Source organism: Amphiprion ocellaris, chromosome 24, assembly GCF_022539595.1.
Source record: "Amphiprion ocellaris isolate individual 3 ecotype Okinawa chromosome 24, ASM2253959v1, whole genome shotgun sequence".
Lineage (NCBI taxonomy): Eukaryota > Metazoa > Chordata > Actinopteri > Pomacentridae > Amphiprion > Amphiprion ocellaris.
This window is the reverse complement of record NC_072789.1, coordinates 20,229,735-20,250,724: the sequence shown is the minus strand read 5'-3', so window position 1 is coordinate 20,250,724 and position 20,990 is coordinate 20,229,735. Positions and strand designations below refer to the sequence as shown.

At 32.6% G+C, this 20,990-nt stretch overlaps 1 protein-coding gene and 1 long non-coding RNA gene across 3 annotated transcripts; one reads left to right on the top strand and one right to left on the bottom strand.

Annotated features, from left to right (window-relative positions):
* Positions 1-674: 674 nt before the first annotated feature.
* On the bottom strand, positions 675-19,774 carry rpgrb (retinitis pigmentosa GTPase regulator b). 2 transcript variants are annotated; one of them, XM_055008623.1, is made up of 14 exons: positions 19,652-19,774; positions 17,216-17,341; positions 16,061-16,153; positions 14,454-14,516; positions 14,210-14,368; positions 13,982-14,131; positions 11,637-11,795; positions 10,436-10,591; positions 10,210-10,334; positions 8,693-8,884; positions 7,547-7,733; positions 6,317-6,465; positions 6,148-6,207; positions 675-4,307 (listed from the first exon to the last, which is right to left on the bottom strand). In XM_055008623.1, exons 1-14 carry the CDS (start codon positions 19,680-19,682, stop codon positions 2,412-2,414), a joined length of 3,546 nt encoding a protein of 1,181 aa, XP_054864598.1. In that variant the 5' UTR covers positions 19,683-19,774; the 3' UTR covers positions 675-2,411. The 2 variants fall into 2 exon arrangements, with proteins under 2 accessions (XP_054864598.1, XP_054864599.1); XM_055008624.1 differs by having other exon boundaries at positions 6,317-6,411.
* On the top strand, positions 7,697-14,325 carry LOC129348328 (uncharacterized). Its single transcript, XR_008600859.1, has 4 exons — positions 7,697-8,785; positions 10,468-10,614; positions 11,644-11,846; positions 14,188-14,325. It is a non-coding gene; the product is annotated as an uncharacterized LOC129348328 (long non-coding RNA).
* Positions 19,775-20,990: the final 1,216 nt, after the last annotated feature.

The window sequence follows — 20,990 nt, the reverse complement described above, 5'->3', positions numbered from 1 at the left end:
AGTGAATGCAAACCCAGATAAACTGGACACTGAAAATCTGTGAAACTATGAAAATCACCCTATTATTAGTGTAAAATCTTTAAAACGTTATTAGGACACTGACAAAATTTTGTGATATTTGTGCAAAATGTTGGAATTTTAGGTTAAAATTTAGGTAAGGTGTAGTCTCAAAATTCAAGTATACACATGTAAATTTGTGGAGAACATGAAAATTAATTTAAAACTAACTTTAATTAGACTTGCTTGTGTTGGCTTTTAGGCATAAATTTGTGTGATATTGTCTTGCTAAGGGCTAATATTCATGTTTACAGCTCTATTTATCTACATACCATCACATTTTGGTGTATTACATACTAACAGTGTTTGATTGTGTTATTTGGTTTGTTTGTGCTTTTGTCCTTGTGTTTTTGTCTTTTGGCGATTTTCTTCGCAGATGACACGACTCAATTTATGACAGAAAAATAAGTGAAATTAATGCACATTTCTACGGCACAACTTATCTGTTTACTCACAATAAATGCAATGATTTTACAATGTTTTTTTTCTGTAACATGAACAAAAACTGCAAATATTGCAGCTACAACTTGCAATATGTTTGTACGCTCATACAAAAGAGGCAGAAAGATGAAGAAATGGGAAGCAATTCTTTAAAAACAACACCAAAATGACCTAAATGAAATAAAACATTTTTATTACAAGCACAGAAGTGAAAAAGAAAAGTCCCAGATCCCCTATAAATACATAAAAATGTACGTCTTTTAATTTGCCAGAGATTAAGGCTGAAGGTCTGAGTAATTTTAGAGTTCTGGTAGTTTAGTTTCATACTGGTAATCTGACTGAACACTGGTTTCATTAGATACTCTTCACCGTAGTCACAGTGCAAATCGGTGTTTTAAAAACATCCCACAATATCGAAATGACATGAACAAAACACAAATTAACAGAAGCAGGGAGAAAACAAATTTAAAAAAAGAGCTGCTGAGGATAAAGTAGTAAACAGAGCATTTAAAAGCAAAATTCAAGTCAGATTTTAGCCATTTAGAGGCAAGACAGGAGCCAAAGACTGGCTGGAAATACAAAAGCATGAATGTTATGAAAAAAAACAGCTCAGAAAGCAACTTAAAAATGCGTTTATAACATGCAAAACAAGTGAAACAGAGAAAGGCACAGTGTAGGAGTTATTACAGCTGCTGCAGAAAACAACAAAGGTCCACTCCCCATCCACCAACTCTAAAACTGTTTCAGAAGCAATTAATTTAGGTGTATTAAGATGCTGATGAAAACTCAAAGTTCAAGAAAAAAAAATCAGGTAAAACAAGAAAAACTAATCTGAAAATATGGAGTTTAAAATGCAAATTCAGATAAACTTTCTGGACACTGAAAAGCTCAATACCCAATTCATTTATGTAAAATCTTAAAATATGGGCAAGACTCTTACACAGTTTCAGATGATATTTGTGTAAAATGTTGGAAATTTAGGCTAAAATTTAGATAACATGGTCTCAAAATTCAAGTAAGCACATTTAAATTTGTGGAGAACTTGATGATTAATAGGGAAGATCAATAAAATAGTTGAATTAAACACTTCAGATATGATTAGAGAACTGAATTTCAAATAACCTGCATGGACAGGAAAAATTCTAGAAGTTAAAACAAACATCCAATTAGTGTATGTTTGGAAATTTAGGCAACATGTGACATGAAAATTTACGTAAACACGTGGAAATTCGTGTATAATCATTAAAAAATTTGGTAAAACTCACAAAATTAAGGAAAAACAATGAACATCTGAGTAATAGTTAGCTATAAAATTGTAATTTAGCTGGTAAAAATCCTGCAAAATCTGGATAGGCACCCAAAAGTTATTGCTTTGCATTTAAAAGCCGACGGCATGGCAACTTTAATTCGTTAAGCTCGTGTTGGCTTTTAGGCATACATTTGTGTGATACTGTCTTCCTAAGGGCTAATATTCATGTTTACAGCTGCATTTATCTACATACCCTCACATTTTAGGTGGATTACATACTAGCAGCATTTGATTGTGTTATTTGGTTTGTTTCTGCTCTTGTCCTTGTTTTTTGGGGTTTTGATTTTCTTCGCAGATGACACGACTCAATTTTCCACAGAAAAATAAATGAAACTCCCTTCCTTTGCGGCATTATTTCAGATATAATAGCTGTTTTTGATAAGTCAGTGGGTGTAAAATCTGATCATAAAGTGTAACTCACTTAAAATCAGACAATTTTGTGAATCTTGAAGGAAATTCTTGACTCTTCTGAAGCAAAAAAGAAAAGTTTTTCCCTGGTTTAAGCGTCTCCAATGGGACAAGTTTCCGGTTTTCACCACTTTCTGGTCTCTCGTGGCCTAAATAAAATCAATAACCTAACAGACATATTGATCAGTGATAGGTTTCATTTCAGAGAGAGGTATTGAGGTAAAACATCGTCCCAGAACTCCTCGGACTCTCCTGCTGCCAGACCTTTGACCCCTGATTTTCTAGTAGTAGCGGATTTCGCACTTTGTCTTTTGACTTCTTTTGACTTTTTCCTTTTAACCACCTCCTCCTCTTCTTCCTCTTCCTCCTCCTCTTCCTCCTTTTCTTCTTCCTCTTCCTCCTCTTCAGCCTCTTCGTCATCATTGCTGCTTTCTGCGTCTTCCTCTTCACTTTCATCTTTCTCCTCCTCTTCCTCTTCCTCTTCTTCACTTTCTTCTTTCTCTTCCTCTTCTTCCTCTTCTTCACTTTCTTCCTCTTCTTCCTCCTCTGCTTCTTCTTCCTCCTCTTGCTCTTCTTTCTCACTCTCCTCTTCCTCCTCTTCATCTTTACTCTCCTTGTCATCTTCCTCTTCTTCTTCTTCACTCTCCTCCTTTTCTTCCCCACTACTCTCCTCTTCTTCCTCAGCACTACTTTCTTTTTCTTCCTCCTCATCTTCCTCTCCTTCTACCTCGCTTTCATCTCTTTCCTCTGATGACTTCAAAGACCCACTTTCACTCTCCTCTTCCTCACCTTCACTTTCCAAACTCCCCTCTTCTTCATCTTCCTCCTCCTCTTCATCGTTTTCACTCTCTCCTCCTCTACTTTCTGTCTCTTGACTCGACCCTTCCTCACTTTCCTCCTCCTCTTCCTCCTCCACGTCTCCTCCTTTGCTTTCTCTCTCTTCGGTGTCGTCTTCGCTTCCTGTCACCCCGCTTGTTTTCTCCTCTTCCTCCTCCTCCTCCTCTTCCTCCTCTTCCTCTTCAGCAGCGCTCTCATCTTCCTGCTCATCATCTGAATCTGACTGATCTTCTGGTTGAAGAGTGTCACTGTCCTCCTCGTCTTCCTCTTTCTCTTCATCCTCTGTTGCTTTCTCAGTGCTGTGACTTGCATCCTCCTCATCCTCGCTGACGTCTGCACTCGTCCTCTGGCCTTCCTCCTCCTCTTCATCATCCTTCTCTTCCTCCTCTTGCTGTTTGGCGGCTGTGGAGTCCGTCGGCGTCTCGCTTTGACTCGCCTCCTTCTCGTCCCGGCTCTCTTCGGGACTCTCCGGTGCGGGAATGATGTTGATGCTGACGGCAGATTTGTTGCTCAGAGCGAAGGAATCTGACTCGTCGCTTCTCGATTTGTCCTTGAGGAATCCTCGGCTGCTCTCAGACGGCGACGGCGTGCTGAAGCGACTCACCGCTTCTTGGATTAAAACTGACCCTGCGGCGAGGGAGGCGGCCCCGGCGAGCAGACCAAGATTTGGTGACTCCTTTTCGATCTGAGCCTCTTTTTGGTTTTTCTCATTCTTGGATTTCTTGGACAAATCCGCTTTAGGTTTCGTGTCGTTTCCTGCGTCACTCAGATGAGAAGCAGTTGAATCCTGGCGTTTGCTTTGCACCACTAACGGTTTGGCTTTAACCTTCACAGCTTTGGACTCCTTCTCCTTAATTTTTGCCGCTACACATTCAGAGCTGTCGCCTAAAACTTTCTTCGATTCTGCTTCTAGCTTCCTGCCGACCCCGATCAGCTGGTTTTTACCCTGAACCGGCTTGTGACGCTGTTTGGACGCCGCCTTGCTGATGTCCACCACGCTCGGAGGTTTGTTTTTACCGGACCTCCTGCCCAGCTCCTCCACAGCCAGGATCAGGTTCTCTTTGTTCTGTTTGGTTTTCTTCTGAGGTCGAGTGCTGTGGCCCCTCAGCAGCTCGGTGGGCAGCGCCCGGCGAGGGGAGGAGGTGGGATTGCTCTTACGAGACGGCGAAGTCGAGGAGAAACTGCTCTGCCTGGACGGCTTTCTCTCCTTTCTCTGACTCTGCTCTTTCTCAGCTTTGCCACTCTTACCCTTCCTCTATCCTCGGCACCAGACAGCAAGAAGAGGACGAAAGAGAGGCATGCATTAGAGAGGAAAAGATGTGCAGACAAAACACAAAAAGCAACATGCAAAGGAAAATTAGAAAGGAAAGTCAATCAAGTTGCTTTTAGCCTATCTTGATTCATCACGGTGGTGTATGAGATTGTTTCAGGTCTTAGTTGGTACCATAAATAGATAGAAAAGCTGAGGAAGTTTCATCTACAAGAAGAAAATTTAGATAGAAGATTTCCTCAAAAGGGAATCTTTTTATAATTTGAAATTACATTGACTTTGAGCTGTTTTTGCAGATCTATATCCTGATTTATGTGAATTTTATTTGAAGGAGCAACATAACTTTAGATCTGCCAAGAAGATAGTTGGGTTTATTCATTAATGTTGACAGATTTGAGTGCACTTTTTCCGAAAAATTAGATTGAAGAATCAAAACTTACTCTTTTGTTCTGACTGAAAGTCAAACTGGTTCTCTGTTCAGTGCCACTGCTGGCATAAAATAACCCAGATGACTCCACACTTCTTGTTTTTACTTTAAAATACATAAATTTGTAGAACCCCGATATAAATGCCCCAGATTTCCTGGTTCAAGGTTCTCAAACGTGCAGATTTACTGCTTTTTCTATCTTTATCTATTACAAAAAAATTGAGAAAAAAAATAAAAATAACAAGAAATTTAGTTTTTTTTCTAATTTAGACGTTAAATGTAAAATTATCCAAATATAATCCATGTAGAAAAATAAAAAAAAAAAATCCACTAAAATATATAATACTCATATATAAAGCATTTCAAAAATAGTATTTCAAATAATGGAAAAAATAAGAAAAACATATAAGAAATTGTCCAAATATAATCCATGTAGAAAAATAGAAAAAACACTAAATATATAATACTTATATATAAAAAAATTCTAAGATAGTATTACAAAAAACAGTAAAAAATGAAAAATAAAATAAATTTTACTTTTTCTAATTTAGATGTTCAAATTATCATCTCTAAACTTTCTGTACAATCTACCGTATATATAATAAATGTATAAAAACCACAAATGCTGTTTAAAAAAAAGATGTTTAAAAAGAAACAAAAACATGTAGTAATAAATGAATCAAATAGAATATATAGAATAAAACACAAAGCATGTACAATACTTAGATATATAAAACTATTCTTTTTTTTTAAATGGTCACAGAAGTAATGTTTAACTTTAAAAATGAAAATGAGTCAAATAAAATATTTGATGAAAAAAATTTAATATAAATGTATAAATGCAAAGCTTGTATAATATATGTGTGTGCTTGTATAATAGTACACACACACACACACACACACACACACACACACACACACACACACACACACACACACACACACACACACACACACACACACACACACACACACACACACACACACACATATATGGTCCTAAAAGTAATGTTCAAAATGTAAACATTAAATGTGATTTTTATAAAATCATGAACTCATTACTTTATAAATGAGTTCACAATAAATGTACAGAAAAACAAGATGTCTTACATGACTCTAAACTTGAATGTTTGACTGTATCTCGGGTATTTTCCATTGTTTTTTGACTTCATATTACAGTAAAAAAAATTTTTTTTCAATAAACAACATCACAGAACTAGTATTGGCTCTTTCTGGAAAGAGTCCATCTATATGCATCAATTTACAAATTATTGGTGAAGTTTGTTCAGAAATAAACCAGAAACAACCTCAGCAACCAGCCTGGTGAAGTTAAAAATGTAGAAGGATGTTAAGAGGATGATGATGAAGAGAATCTAACAAATTAAGAGTCTTCTTTACCTTCTGAACTGGAGACAGAGTGAGCGTTTTATCGCCAGGGTCCATCTTCACCACATGAGTCTATGGGAGGGGGGGGGAACAGAGAGTGAATGAGCTGCGAAAAACCTGACATTTTTCATGTATTCATGTCCGAGCAGAAGCTCCTCAGATAAACCCGGAGATCTCTCACCATGTTGAGGAAGTCTGTGGTTTCTCCAAGGCCTCTGACGCTGTCGGTATCCGTCAGACTCTCCACAACGCTGCCGTGCTCGGCCTCCGGATGCTCTGGAAACAGGACAGCATCATTCTGCAGTGTTAGAAGGTTTGACGCTTCAAAGGCTGTAAAAAAAAAAGACATTCTAGAGAGTTGTGCTGCCTTATTTTTGTCTCAGTCAGGTATTTAATCGATTATTCAAGTCCGGCTGACGACGAACAAGCTTTAAAGAAAAAAATCTTTAACCCTTTGAAACCTCTTGAATGTAATGATTCGAATTTCAGAGTTTGTTTGTTCAATTTATTTGAATTCTGGAATGATATGGTTTGAACTCCGGAATGTTGTGATTTGAATTCTGGAATGTTGTGATTGTGATTCCAGAATGTTATGATTTTAATTACGGAATGTTCTGATTTGAATTCTGGAATGTTTTGATTTGAATTTATAAATTTTATTATTTGATTTCCAGAATGTTGCGATTTGAATTCTGGAATGTTTTGATTCAAATTTCGGAATGTTATTTTTGAATTCTGGAATGAATCTTGGTTGTCTGTCTCTCTGTGATAGGCTGGCGGGATGTTGTGATTTCAATATTGGAATGATATGATTTTAATTTTGAAATAGTATGATTAAAATTCCAGAATGTTATGATTTTAATTCCAGAATGTTTTGATTTTGAATTCCGGAATGTTATGATTCTAATTCTGGAATGTTGTGATTTGAACTCCGGGACGTTATCATTTGAATTCTTGAAGGTTCTGATTTGAACTCCAGAATGTTGTGATTTGAATTCTAGAATATTTTGACTCAAATTCCGGTATGTTATGATTTGAATTTCGAGGTGTTATGATCTGATTTCCGGAATGTTTTGATTTGAATTCTGGAATGTTCTGATTCAAATTCCGGAATGTTATTATTTGAATTTCGCAGAAGACATTTCTGAGTTCTCTCTCCTTCTTCATTCTGTTTCCCTGGAGGTGCAGGAATTTAGACTGCAGAGAAAAATGAGCCCAGCAGTGAGGAAAAATGTAATTGCTCCAAAGGTACTCAGGGTTCAGAGGGTTAAAAGCTGTGTAAGAATGAGAATGAATGTTGTAGAAACAGAGAGGATGACAGAAGCAGGTAAAAAAGTGATAAGTAGAGTTTTGCTAGAGAGTAAAATGATTAAATGTTGGTGTAAACTTGGAGGTGAGGTGAGGTAGGTACCCTGGTGGTTTGACCCTGCGCTTCCATGTTGGTGAGTGCCGTTGAGCACCTTTCTGTGGTTCAGCTCAGCTGGAGGAAGTCTGGGTGGGATGGTCTGGCTGGAGACGGGCGGCGGTGGTTGGAGGTAGCCAGGTGTCATGGTGGGCAGCGTTCGGAACATGGCGCCGAACTGGTCCGGAGATCGCTCCTGCAGGGTAGGGATCATGTTTTCTCTTTATTTTTAATAATTATTGTATATTGTATCTGCAGAAACACTCTCTGGACATGTTACAGTGTATTTTAGGAAGATTAAAAAATGGCAGCGTTTCATTGTGTTATTCAGTTTGAGTTTTTGTGTCTTTTGGTGTTTTGTTGATTTTCTTTGCAGATGACACGACTCAAATTTCCATAGAAAAATAAACAACCCTTTCTTTGCGGCATTATTTCATATATAATAGCTGTTCTTGGTAAGTCAGTGGATGTCAGATTTGATCATAAAGTGTAACTCATTTAAGATAAAATAGAACTTTATTAACCTTGAAGGAAATTCTTGCAATACAATAGCTGAATATAATTAGAGAACTGATTATCAAATTACCTGCATGGACACTTAAAAAATCTAGAAATTAAAATGAACACCCAATTAGTGTATTTGTGTTAAATATCTCTGGAAAAAATTCCCGTAAGCACATGAAAATGTGTGTATAATCAAAATTAAGGGAAAACGTAAATCTGAGTAATAATTGGCTATAAAATTGTAATTTAGGGGGTAAAAATGCTACAAAATCTAGACAAACACTCAAATATTTGTGTAAAATCTACGTTACGTTTTGCTAACTGATTTGCATTTAAAAGCTGACTGCATGGCAACTTAAATTAACACTGCAATCTTGCTCGGGTTGGCTTTTAGACATAAATTTGTGCGCTACTGTCTTGCTAAGTACTAATATTCATACATGTTTACAGCTCTATGTGACTGTGTTAGACCTTATTTTAGGAAGATTAAAAGCTGGCAGCGTTTGATTGTGTAATTCAGTTTGTGTCTGAGTTTTTCTTAATTTTTTTTTGTGTTTTGGTAATTTTCTTCGCAGATGATACGACTCAATTTTTCACAGAAAAATAAATGAAACTACCCTCCTAATTTAGAGGGCAAAAATTGACACCCACCCGCTCCCTCCTGCGAACCCGGGCGGAGAGGGTCCTTTGCAGGGTGGAGGAGTCGACAGAGTCCCCCAGTAGCTCCACATAGGATTTCTGCAGGTAATCCTCCGTCACATCATCGTCCTCTAGAGTCACGTCACTGCAGCCGCCATCCCTCGGGTGAGCCAACACCACCATGTGGCAGCCGCCACAGGCCGCCTGGACACATCCGGACATAAACCACAATGACGATAATGAAATATAGAAATAATATGAAATACATACCAACAAATATTTAAATATGAATTTAAACTAAAACAAAGATATATAAAAACAACAAAATGTGGTAAATAAAATGATATACATTTCTAAAAGCACAAATAATAAAGATTATTTCAAAAAATTTAAAAAAATAATCAAAAAACACAAGAAATTATACTAAAATATAATCCATCTAGAAGACAGTTTTCTTTGTCTTCCGTATAGAAAATTGAAAAAAACACTAAATATATAAAAGTCATATATATAAAATTACAAAAACAGTGTTTCAAAAAATGTAAAAAATTTATAATACCCATATATCAAAAAAATCTAAACATTTTAAAAATAAAAAACATAAAAAATTATCCAAATATAACTCATGTAGAAAAATAGAAAAAACTCTATTAAAAAAAATCTGAAAATAGTATTTACAAAAATAGTAGGAAAAAACACATAAGAAATTATATTAAAATATAATCCAAGTAGAAAATTTGAAAAAAAAAAAAAACACTAAAAATATAACATCTATACAAAATTTACAAAAATAGTATTTGAAAAATTTTGAAATGAAAAACATGGAAGAAATTATACTGATATAATCCACAAAGAAAAATAGAAAAAATTATAATACTCATATAAAAAAAATTACAAAAATAGTCGAAAAAAAGGAAAAAAAACAAGAAATTTAACTTTTTTCTAATTGAAATGTAAAATATAAATTTAATTAATCATGAACAATAAACCTTATGCACAATATATTTGTGGTTTTTATATATGTATAAAACCACAAATTATAAAAATATAATTGAAAAAAAATTTAAAACAGACAAAAAAACAAAAATAATTTAATCAAATGAAATATATGTTAAAAAATAAAATAAATTTATAAACACAAAGCATGTTTAATACTGTTTAAAATAAATACATTTTTAAATGGTCATAAAAGTAATGTTTATCTATTAAATGTATTTTTTTTATAAAATCATCAACTCAGTACTCAATAATGAGTTCACAATAAATGTATATAAAACAAATTGTATAACTATAACAAAATGTTAAATATTAAAAAAAAATAACAAAATGCAGGAAAATGGGGGAAAAACATCATTCTATATGTTTATTTAAACTATTTTAAAAAATAAAGAAAATTAAAAAATATGTTAAAAAAAAAAATATATATATAAGAAATGCAGCATGATACTAAATAGAACATTTTGATTAAAATCATAACCTCAGTTTATATTCTGACATATAAATAAATGAAATGAGCTAGAAACACCCACTGATTTGACGTTATACTTGAGGAATCGTGGACACAGAGTCGGTTTAAACTGGTTGGTGAAGTTTTCTTCCCCCAGACAGAGTTTTCCGTGCCGTCCATCTCCAAACGTGTACAGCAAACCTCCGTCTGAAAACAGCCAGACCGGTGGAGAGACTTTAATGAAACCATCTAACTAGAAGCTCTAGGTTACCTGAGCAGGTGTAGTTACCTGACCAGGTGTGGTTTACCTGTGATGACAGCTGTGTGGTTCTCTCCACAGGACACCTGACGGACTCGTCCCTTCTTGAAATGTTCGACCGGACGTGGCAGCCGAGACTCGAAGATAAACGTCCCATGACCGAGCTGTCCGAACTGGCCGAGGCCGAACGTGTAGATGTCGTCCTCTGGAAAACGACAAAGTGATTCGGTGAAAAAAAAATAATTACCCTTCATTGATTAATTCAGTTCAACCTCTGTTTAAACTCACAACAGAGATATGGAGGCTGAGAAAATATAAAGTTATTCATTTCTGATCTCAAGATTTCCCCAGAATTTATTTGTATCTGTCATGGTTTAAGTTTTTTATCTTCTAATATTATAAAATATAAAAAATATTATATATATTAAAAAGAAAAGATTTTAAAAATATATATAGAAAATAATTTTTTTAAATTTATATATATATATATATATATATATATATATATATATATATATATATATATATATATATATATAATGATCCCGATCTGGAATAAAGATGGGGTTGTAAATGCTCACAGGGTTTTAGAATCAGATTAATTCCTGGATAGGTGTTCTGGGTCAGATGAGGAAGAATCTGGGATACCAATGAAATCACAATGTGAGGGATGACCTCATTTTTGACAGTTTGGTCAATATTTGTGCAAAACTTCTGTCACTGAAACAGGAAATGCTCTTTTAAGATACATTTTTAAATTTCATTTTTTGCATGAAGTTGCTTTGGATTTTGTATTATTTTTCCCCTCAGTTGTCTGTCGATCCATCCATCCATCCATCCATCCATAAAAAAACAAAGATCTTCAGTTATCATTATCAGAGTTTTTCTCAGTATTGTCTGTTGAAATCTGTCTCTTCTTTAGCAGGGAAAAAAATAATTTCATAAAAGAAGTTAAAAAACAGAAGTAATAATTAAACATAAATACAAATATATACAACTAAAAGTTAAGTAAAAAATACCAAAAAGCACATTTAAAGTAACAAAATAATACTAATAATACTAATAAATGTTTGCAGAACAATAAATAAAACATTTAATAACATAAAAACAGAATAAAAATGGGTCCAAGTTCAAACTAAGTTTTCTTTGTCTTTTCTTTGTATCTCTCCATAAAACTAAATTAAAAACATCCAGGAATGAGTGTGAGCCGTGTAAGAGGAACTGACTAGTTGACTTCCTGTTCTTTCTACCTGTTAGCGCCACCGTGTGGCCGCCTCCACACGCCACCTGCTTCACTCTGTGCTTGATGCTCTTCACCAGCTGAGGGACTCGATGTCCCGGCAGCTGGTCGGTGCCCAGACCCAGTTTCCCACTGTCCCACTCCCCGAAGGTGAACAGAGCTCCGTCCGCTGAGGACAGACGGACAGACGTTCATCTGATGCATCAAACAGATTATTAAGGTGTGTCGTCACCATAGCAACCAGAACCCAGAGACCCAAGGGCCGCTTACTGCTGGACTGTCATGACCAGCTGATGGAGTTCATGAATATTCAGTAACTATTGTTGGCATGTTTCATTCATTTGATGAAGACCACAGAATTTCACAGTCAAATTTTGAGTCAAGATTCTTTAAAAAAAAAAAAAAAAAAAAAAATACATTAGTCACAAAATGTAAATACTGAAAGAAAATAATAAATTCAAATAAAAATGTCACATAAAAATTTGAACACAATACAGGGTTTAATAAATTTGAAGATTTATTCAAAGATTAATTTAAAAATATTTTAGCAAATTAATTAAAATCAAAAACATTTACTTTAAAAAAATACAAAATAGTAATAAATTATTAATAAATTATCTTAATATTTCCGCCACCATCAGTAGATTGAGTTTGTTTATTCATATTGGATAACTACTGTTGGCATGTTTCATAAATTTGATGAAGACCACAGAATTTGAAAGTAAAAGTCAAATATTGAGTCAAGAATCTTAAAGATGTCTTAAAGAAAAAAAGATGTCACAAAATGTAAATACTAAAATTTTTTTAAAATAACATAATAAAAGGTTTAATAAATTATACATGTATTAAATATTAATTTAAAATATTGTACCAAATTAACTAATATTTTCAGACAAAAATAAAACGCTAAAAAATAATTACATTTAAAAATATACATTTATATTGGATTAAATTCACTTTAAATTTCTGCTGGAGCTTCAAGCTGAAAACAAAAACATTTACATAAAAAATACACATTAATATTAGTAAATGATCAATAAATTATCTTAATATTTCTGCCATCATCACTAGATGGAGTTTGTTTATTAATATTGAATAACTATTGTTGCCATGTTTCATAAATTACTTACTAATTTAGTACTACTTTACTTTTTTCACATGGTGACAACTGAACGGTCTAAACCGGACAACTTCCATCGTTCAAGACCACAGAATTTTAAAATAAAAGTCAAATTTTGAGTTAAGAATCTTAATCAAATAATCAAATAATGTAAATAAGTAATGCAAGAAGAAAAAAAGAGAAAGGTTTAAGAAACTGAGATTTATTCAAAGATTAATTAGAAATATTTTCACAAATTAATTAAAATTTTCAGTCAAAAATAGGAAGGTAAAAAATAATTACATTTTATTTAAAGATATATTTATGTGAATAAATTTTCTTCCCTCTTTCTGCTGGAGCTTTAAGCTGCCACCATCACCAGATGGAGTTTGTTTAATTACATTTTAATATTTCTTTTGGCCAAAAGAGCCGATTTAAAATTGAAAATAAAATAAATCACTCAAATTTAATAAAATAAATAGATAAAATAAAAAAGCAGAAGAAAAAAATTAGAAAATTCTAAATATTACAACACAGCTTTGAGCTATTTTCACAATTTTAATCCAATTTTCTAACACAATATTAAAATATTAAATTTTGTTTAAAGAAAAGAAATCCAATTTAACTTAAGTGCAGGTAAGTAAAAGTACAAAGCTATGATAATTTTAGACTTTATTAAATTGTATTTTTTTTGCCAAATGAAACAAACAGTCAAATTTAATAAAATAAAAAAACAGAAAAGGTGAAGGGAACAAAATTAAAATTCTAAATATTACAACAATGCTCTGAGCTATTTTCATTTTAATCCAATTTTCGAACAAAATCTGAAATTTAAATATTATATTTTTTAAAGAAAAAAAATTTAGTATAACAATAAGAATAATAATAAGAAGAAGAATATAAATTAAAATATTAAACTGAAATATTACATTTCATTTCAAGAAAAAAATCTAATTAAAATTTTATATAATAACAATATTTAACAAGTAGGATACAGGGATTAAAAACTACAAAGCTTTGATAATTCAGGACTTTTTTCAAATAATTTTTTTTGGAAAACAAGGGAAAAAATGAACCTGAAATTGGTTTTCCAGCTGATATTTTAAGTTCCTCTCTGGCATCTGACTGGTTGATTTAAAAATCTGATCTCGTCTTTGTTCATTTATATGGATTTATCTACTTATTTGTATAATTTATTTGGACGTATCTCATCTCTCTTTATTGATGTAATATATATGTATCTCGCCTCTGCTCACCTGTGACTAGAGCAGAGTGGTAATATCCACACGACACCCAGCTGACTGGTCGTCCCACGCTGACTTCCTGTGGCGAGGACACCTGACTCTCCTTCCCCAAACCGATCTGACCCTCGGTGTTGTCGCCCCACATGAACAGCCGTCCGCTCGCTGCAATAAAAGCACCAGATAACCAACCAGAACTCATCTTTTCCCACATAAAACAGGGCATACACGCAGGGATCCCACCTGTGAGAGCAGCGGAGGTGTTGGAACCGGCAGCGAGCATCTTGATCGGTCCGTGTGAGTTGAAGAAGTCGACTCTGCAGAAGGCTGTCCGCTCGTCACAGTCTCCGAGCCCCAGCTGGCCTTCGCTGTTTCCTCCCGAGGCGTAAACTTTTCCCTGAGCTGAGCGGAGAAAACAGGAAACGTTTAACGGAGTTTAATGTTCGGCTACAGGTGAGACGAAAACACAGCTGAGTCGAACACCGACCTGTGCAGATGAGTGTGTGGTTCCTTCCACAGGCCACCAGCTGGACCTTCTCCGACTTCAGAGCTGAAAAAATACATAAACACATAAAATATAGAAGAATATGCCCTAGAAATATAAACATGAGTAGAAAAATATGTCCTAAAAATATAAACATAAGTAGAAAAATATGTCCTAAAAATATAAACATAAGTAGAAAAATATGTCCTAAAAATATAAACATAAGTAGAAAAATATGCCTTAAAAATATAAACATAAGTAGAAAAATATGTCCTAAAAATATAAACATAAGTAGAAAAATATAAACATAAAATATAGAAATATATGTCCTAAAAATATAAACATTAGTAGAAAAATATGTCCTAAAAATATATACATAAATAGAAAAATATAAACATAAGTAGAAAAATATAAGCATAAAATGTAGAAAAATGTCATAAAAATAAACATAAATAAAAAATGTCCTAAAAATATCAACATATGTAGAAAAAAATAAACATGAAATAAAAAACGTCCTAAAAATATAAATACAAGCAGAAAAATATGACCAAAAAATAGAAACATAAATTAAAAAATATGTTCTAAAAATATAAACATTCATAGAAAAATATTTCTCAAAATATAAATGTAAGTACAAAAATCTGATCTAAAAATATAAACATAAGTAGAAAAATATGATCTGAAAATAGAAACATAAATATAATATGTCCAAAAAATATAAACATAACCAGAAAATTTTGAGTTAAAAATATAAACTACGAAAATATAAACATAAATAGAAAAATATAAGCATAAAATATAAGCATAAAATACTGAAAAACATATCCTAAAAATTCTAACACAAGTAGAAAAATATTTCCTAAAATATAAACTTAAGTAGAAAAATATGATCTGAAAATATAAATATAATGTCCAAAAAATATAAACATAAGTAGAAAAATGTCAGCTAAAAATATAAACTATGAAAATATAAACATAAATAGAAAAATATATACATAAAATATCAAAAAATATGTTCTAAAAATATCAACACAAGTACAAAAGTATGTCTTAAAAATATCAAGATAAGTACAAAAATATAAGCGTAAAATATTGAAAAATATATCCTAAATATTCTAACACAAGTAGAAAAATATGTCCTAAAAATATAAACTTCAGTAGAAAAATATGATCTAAAAATATAAACATAATATAACAACAATGGCATTCTAATTGTGTTATTAAGTCTGTATGATTCAGCAAACTGCGTCTGAAAGCTCTGGAAAACACTTCGAAGCATATTTTTCTGTTTTTTTTTTGTTTTTTTTGCCATACGACTATTTTTAATGTTCAGAATGAACCTGAATCTTTCTCCTGATTGAATTCCAGTTTTACCGTCTTACACAGAACAATAGGAAGCTTTTACAGAACAGAACGTTTATCTGCAGAGTGAAGCTTCCTTTTAAATTAGCGGTGAGTGTCTCTCAGTCCGTCTCCGGATTAAAGCAGATTAAAGACCCTCCAGATTGGGATTACAGCGATGAGAGATCCTCAGCAGCCCTGTTTAGTTTCCTATTAAAATAGCTGCTCTGCCTCACTATACTCTCTTTTTTTAAACTTTAAAGACCAACCTTTGACACAGGTGGGTTTGTTGACGGTCAGTTTGGAGCCCAGGCCCAGCTGACCCCAGTTGTTGCTGCCAAACATGAAGAGTTTTCCATTTTCTGTGGAGACAAAGACATCAGTGGATCTCTGAGAACGTTTTCTATCATTACGTCAGAAAAATCTTCAAATATGTCACCGCTAATAGAAAATAAACAGCTTTTACTGCCACATTATTAAGCAGAAACACAAGTTGATGTAGAAATCGTACCTCATCTCAAACTAACAAACTTTACAACTTTTACAACTAATATAAAGCTCCAGCACAAATATGAAGAGGATTTATTAATATTAATGAATGTTTTTTGAAACTAAAATGTTAGGTTTTTGATTTTTGTCAGAAATTTGGAATTTATTTGCTAAAATATTATTTAGAAAAAGCAAAATTGTGAATGAAAAATGAAATATAATCACATTAAAAAAGGAAATAGAAAACATTTGAGGAAAAATGAAGAAAAATTATTTTAAAAACAATAAAAGACACACAAATTTTCAACATGATCCAAATATTTTTAAACTGACAGAAAAAGACATTTCAGCTAAATAAATCTTAACTCCAAATAAATAAATAAATAAATAAATAAAAAGAAAATCTAATTAGCTGACAATTAAAAAAGATAGAGGATTTTACATTTTAAAAATTTAAATGTACATATTTTTTGAGGAAAAAAAAGAGCTAACTAAAGACTAAAATTTAAATATATATGTAAATTTTAGTTTATTTTTTTGAAACATTCCATTCAAAAAACAAAAAAATTGAAAAAATTGGATGTAAAAATTTAATTTATTGAGATATTCTAAAAAAAAATTTTTTTTTAAAAATCCAAACACTAAAATATAAATGTAACTAATAATATATATAAATTGTTAAAATAAAAATTAAGATGTAGGAAATCAGATTCATTGACATTATCCAAAAACAAGAAAACTTCAAACTAAAAATCTCCATTAAAACTTGTTGATAAAGACATTTTATATACATGCGTGAGTGAAAACTTTTAAACACAGGCTTCAAAATGTATTAAATCATTTTTAATTTGAGTCTAATTTACTGAACACATCAAAAACTACAATTTAAATTAGAATTTAAAAGATCTAAATGACAACGTTTCCATTTTTCTCACCCGTTAATAAGGCCGTGTGTTCGTCCCCGCAAGCTATTTTCAGTGGAACGTCATTTTTTAGCCAGAATTTACTGGGAATGTTGTCAGCAAACTTGCTCTTTCCAAAAGTGAAAACTGCCCCCGAGTCTGTAAGAAGAGAAACAGAAACGGTTGAAGAAGAAGAAATGATTCACGGAAACAGAAAGGAAACGAATGACTGAAGTTAACGATCCACTAAAGCACAACTTTATCAAACAAATGAAACAACCTGAAGAGTTTACTTTGATCTGATTTTGGATTCTAACAGACGAAATCCAGCAGCTTTTGTGGTTTATTTTCAGATTTTAAGGATAATTTATGTATTAAATGTGTTGGTTTAGTAATTACACAGTTATCATTTGTAAAATAAACTAAAACTCAATGTGCTGCTTTTAAAAAGCATCTATTTTAACTAATCTACCAATTATTTTTTTAAGCTAAATGATTAATTATGTCAAAATTTTGTCAGAAGAGCTGATAAACACGTTGTTTTTGCACTGATTTACGTCAAAGAAAAGCAGGAAAATTTAGCCTTGTTTGGCTTGTAGATGATTCACTGATCATCAAAGGTTGAGATTATTTTGCCATCAATAAACTAATCAATTTTTATTTATAAGATACTTATATTTCTATGAAAGTAACATCTTGTGAATGCAAAAATATTTAAAATTACATGCAAAAAGTAAGTAATTAAATGTATTTTTTTTGACTAGAGTCCTAAATCTAATTTAACATATTTTTGATACATAGTTTAATGTAATAATTTACAGACTATTGTTTAACACAAGGATAATAGTATCTCAATGTCGGCAAAAAAGCAGGACGTGGCGTTTTCATAATTCTGTTCCACCAGAAGTCGAAATACCCCAAAAATAGAGATTTTGCAAAGATATAAAAGAAAGAAACCTTTAAAAAAATGCTGAAATCAATGTTCTGTGTTGCTTTATCCCCCAAAAAATCTGTTAATTATCCAAATAGCTGCGAAAAAGTAAAAGTCACATCCTGTACATATAAAAACTGCAAACATAAGTAGAAAATTATGACCTAAAAATATTGACACAAATAGAAAAATATATCATAAAAATATAGGTATAAGTAAAAAAAATAATATGATCTAAAAATATTGACACAAATAGAAAAAGAGTTTTCATAATATAAATATAAGTTTAAAAATGCATCTTAAAATATAAATATAAGTAGGAAAACATAAGCATAAAATATAGAAAAATATGTTCTAAAAATATAAACTTTAAAAAATATAAACAGAAGTACAAAAATGTGTCCTAAAAATATATATAATATAACAATAATAATATTATAATAACATAATATATATAATAATATAATATATTCTTAGGACATATTTTAATATAAGCAGAAAAATATGTCCTAAAAAAGTAGAAAAATCTGACTTGTCAATATAAAAATACAATCACAAGCAAAACTTAGATAACGTTAAGGAATAATAGAAGTAATTCCCTGCAAAGTATCAAAAACAGTATATATTTGGTGTTTTTTAAATGATATTCATGTACTAATACTAATGTATTAATGTGTAAACAGCATTCCATTATGGTAACCTCAAAAAATGAAGTTTGTTTTCACTTCTTTTTACACTATTTGATGAGTTGTGCATCATATTTTATCTGTGCAATTGCGACAGTAGCCACAGCTGTTAGATAATAATTGCTTTTTTCAGTTTAAAGATCTTTAATATAAGTAAAAGTGACATCTTGCACATGTAAAAATGTGACTACAAGCAAAAATTACATAAAATTAAAGAGAATTCTCAGCAAAACTGTGAGAAAGTATCAAAAATGAGGTATTTTATATTATTTTCTTGCGCTATTACTAATGTTTTAATGTGTAAGCAGCATTTTTAATGTTTTAACTCGTTAAATTGAAGTTGTTTTTACTTATTTTTACACTTTTTTGCGGTTTAAACTATAACAGTGCATCATATTTGACCACGTGTGTTTGTAAAATACTCTTAGCAGCTACAGCAGTCAGTTAAATACAATTAAAATGGTGAAATGTGATCTAGATAAGGTAGTTTTGTGTTATTGACTATATGTAAATGAACAAAGAGCAGTTAAAAAACAAAGATCTGAGAGTCACAGATGCGCATTAATATTTCACAGCTTCTCAAGTTAACAAAGAAAACAGAACAAGAACTACATAAACAGCGAATAATCTAACAAGCTAAAGCAGCAGCGAGGATTAAAGAAGCGTAATAACTAATTAACTGCCCGGCTACGGCGGAGAAAGTTAAAGGTTTATTATCCGTTAGCCTGCGAGCTAAAGCAGAAGCTAACTCCCAGCAGCGCCGTTAACTAGCCGGATCACGGCTAAGGGCTAACCGCTCCAAACGCTGGAGCCCCGGTGGCGGAAAAAGCGCAATTAATTTCGTTTATTTACCCGGTATCTCGTCCTCAGCCTCCCCTGCCATCTCTGCGGGACTTTAATCCGCTTTGCTCGGTGTTTGTGGGCGTGTTGGTGCCCCTCTTGTTTTCCTACTGCGACAACCCGGAAGTAAACAAAACTTCTCCTAGGCTACGACACCGATGACGTGATTTTTAAAGGGACAGCGCCACGTTGGTTTCTTATTTCTGAATTGGTGGAAAGTAACTAAATGCATATCTAAAGTAACTGAGTACTCTATTTCACACCACAGAATCAATCACGCTTCACAACAGACTCAGGATCCAGATAAAAACAATAATAAGAACAATAATATTAACTTTATTTATAGAATCAGATTCAGATTCACTTTATTGTCATTGCAACAAGTGCAACGAAAGGTAAGGTGCAGGCCATACAGTGCAAAATACAAAATATATATAAAAGCTTTTTAATAATAAAAACAAAAACACAAAATGACAAGATGGATTTAAAATTAAAAAGGCACCGTAAAAACACGGGTTGAGGTATTTACATAAAAGCAGAGAAAAACTGTAGTTCGTATATACAGGATGAATATTGAATATTGCACGAGGTAGTGACAGTTGCATATTTTGCGCGTATTACGGACCAGTGTTGTTTAGGGCTCTTACAGCCGTTGGAAATAAGCTGTTTTTCAAGACAAATTTCAAGACCCCGCAAAAGGATTATTTATTCCCATTTACTGATCTAGTTTAAATATGAAGAATAAGGTATGTCACTACATAAAATACACATTAACCCAAGTAACTTAAACGTTAAGGTATATAAAATACCAAGTCATCTGACTAAACGAATATTTAGATTTAGACTCTATAATAAACAGTTTTACCAGATAAGTCTGTGTGGATTCTCAGCCCTCCAGGTCTTTGTGACTGTAGGAGCTTCAGTAGAAATCAGCTGGACTTCTCTTGTAGCTTCTTGAAGATGTTTCATCCAATGTTCTTCTTCAGTTCTGACTGACTGATGGGACGTTCCAGAGATTATGGCCCCTCCAGGTCACATGACTGATGGTCCATTAATTACCAGGACTCACCTGTCTCCAAGTGTGAATGTTGTGGAACTATAGGAGGTTGAACAGCAACGACAGCAATCATAGTGATGGAGCTGCCAGTTATACAACAAAGTATGTTAATCTACCAAGTCAAGAGAAACTCAAGATGTTAACGATGGTGTCATAAACCCTCTCCTCTGCTTACAGATGGCTTCCTTCAGTCCTCTCAAACCATCTGTCCTTCTGCAGAATGTACAGAGACATACATTATGTTTGAAATAGGTGGTAGTCAGGCAGAGATCCAGCAGGTTGGGGTTGGTTCTG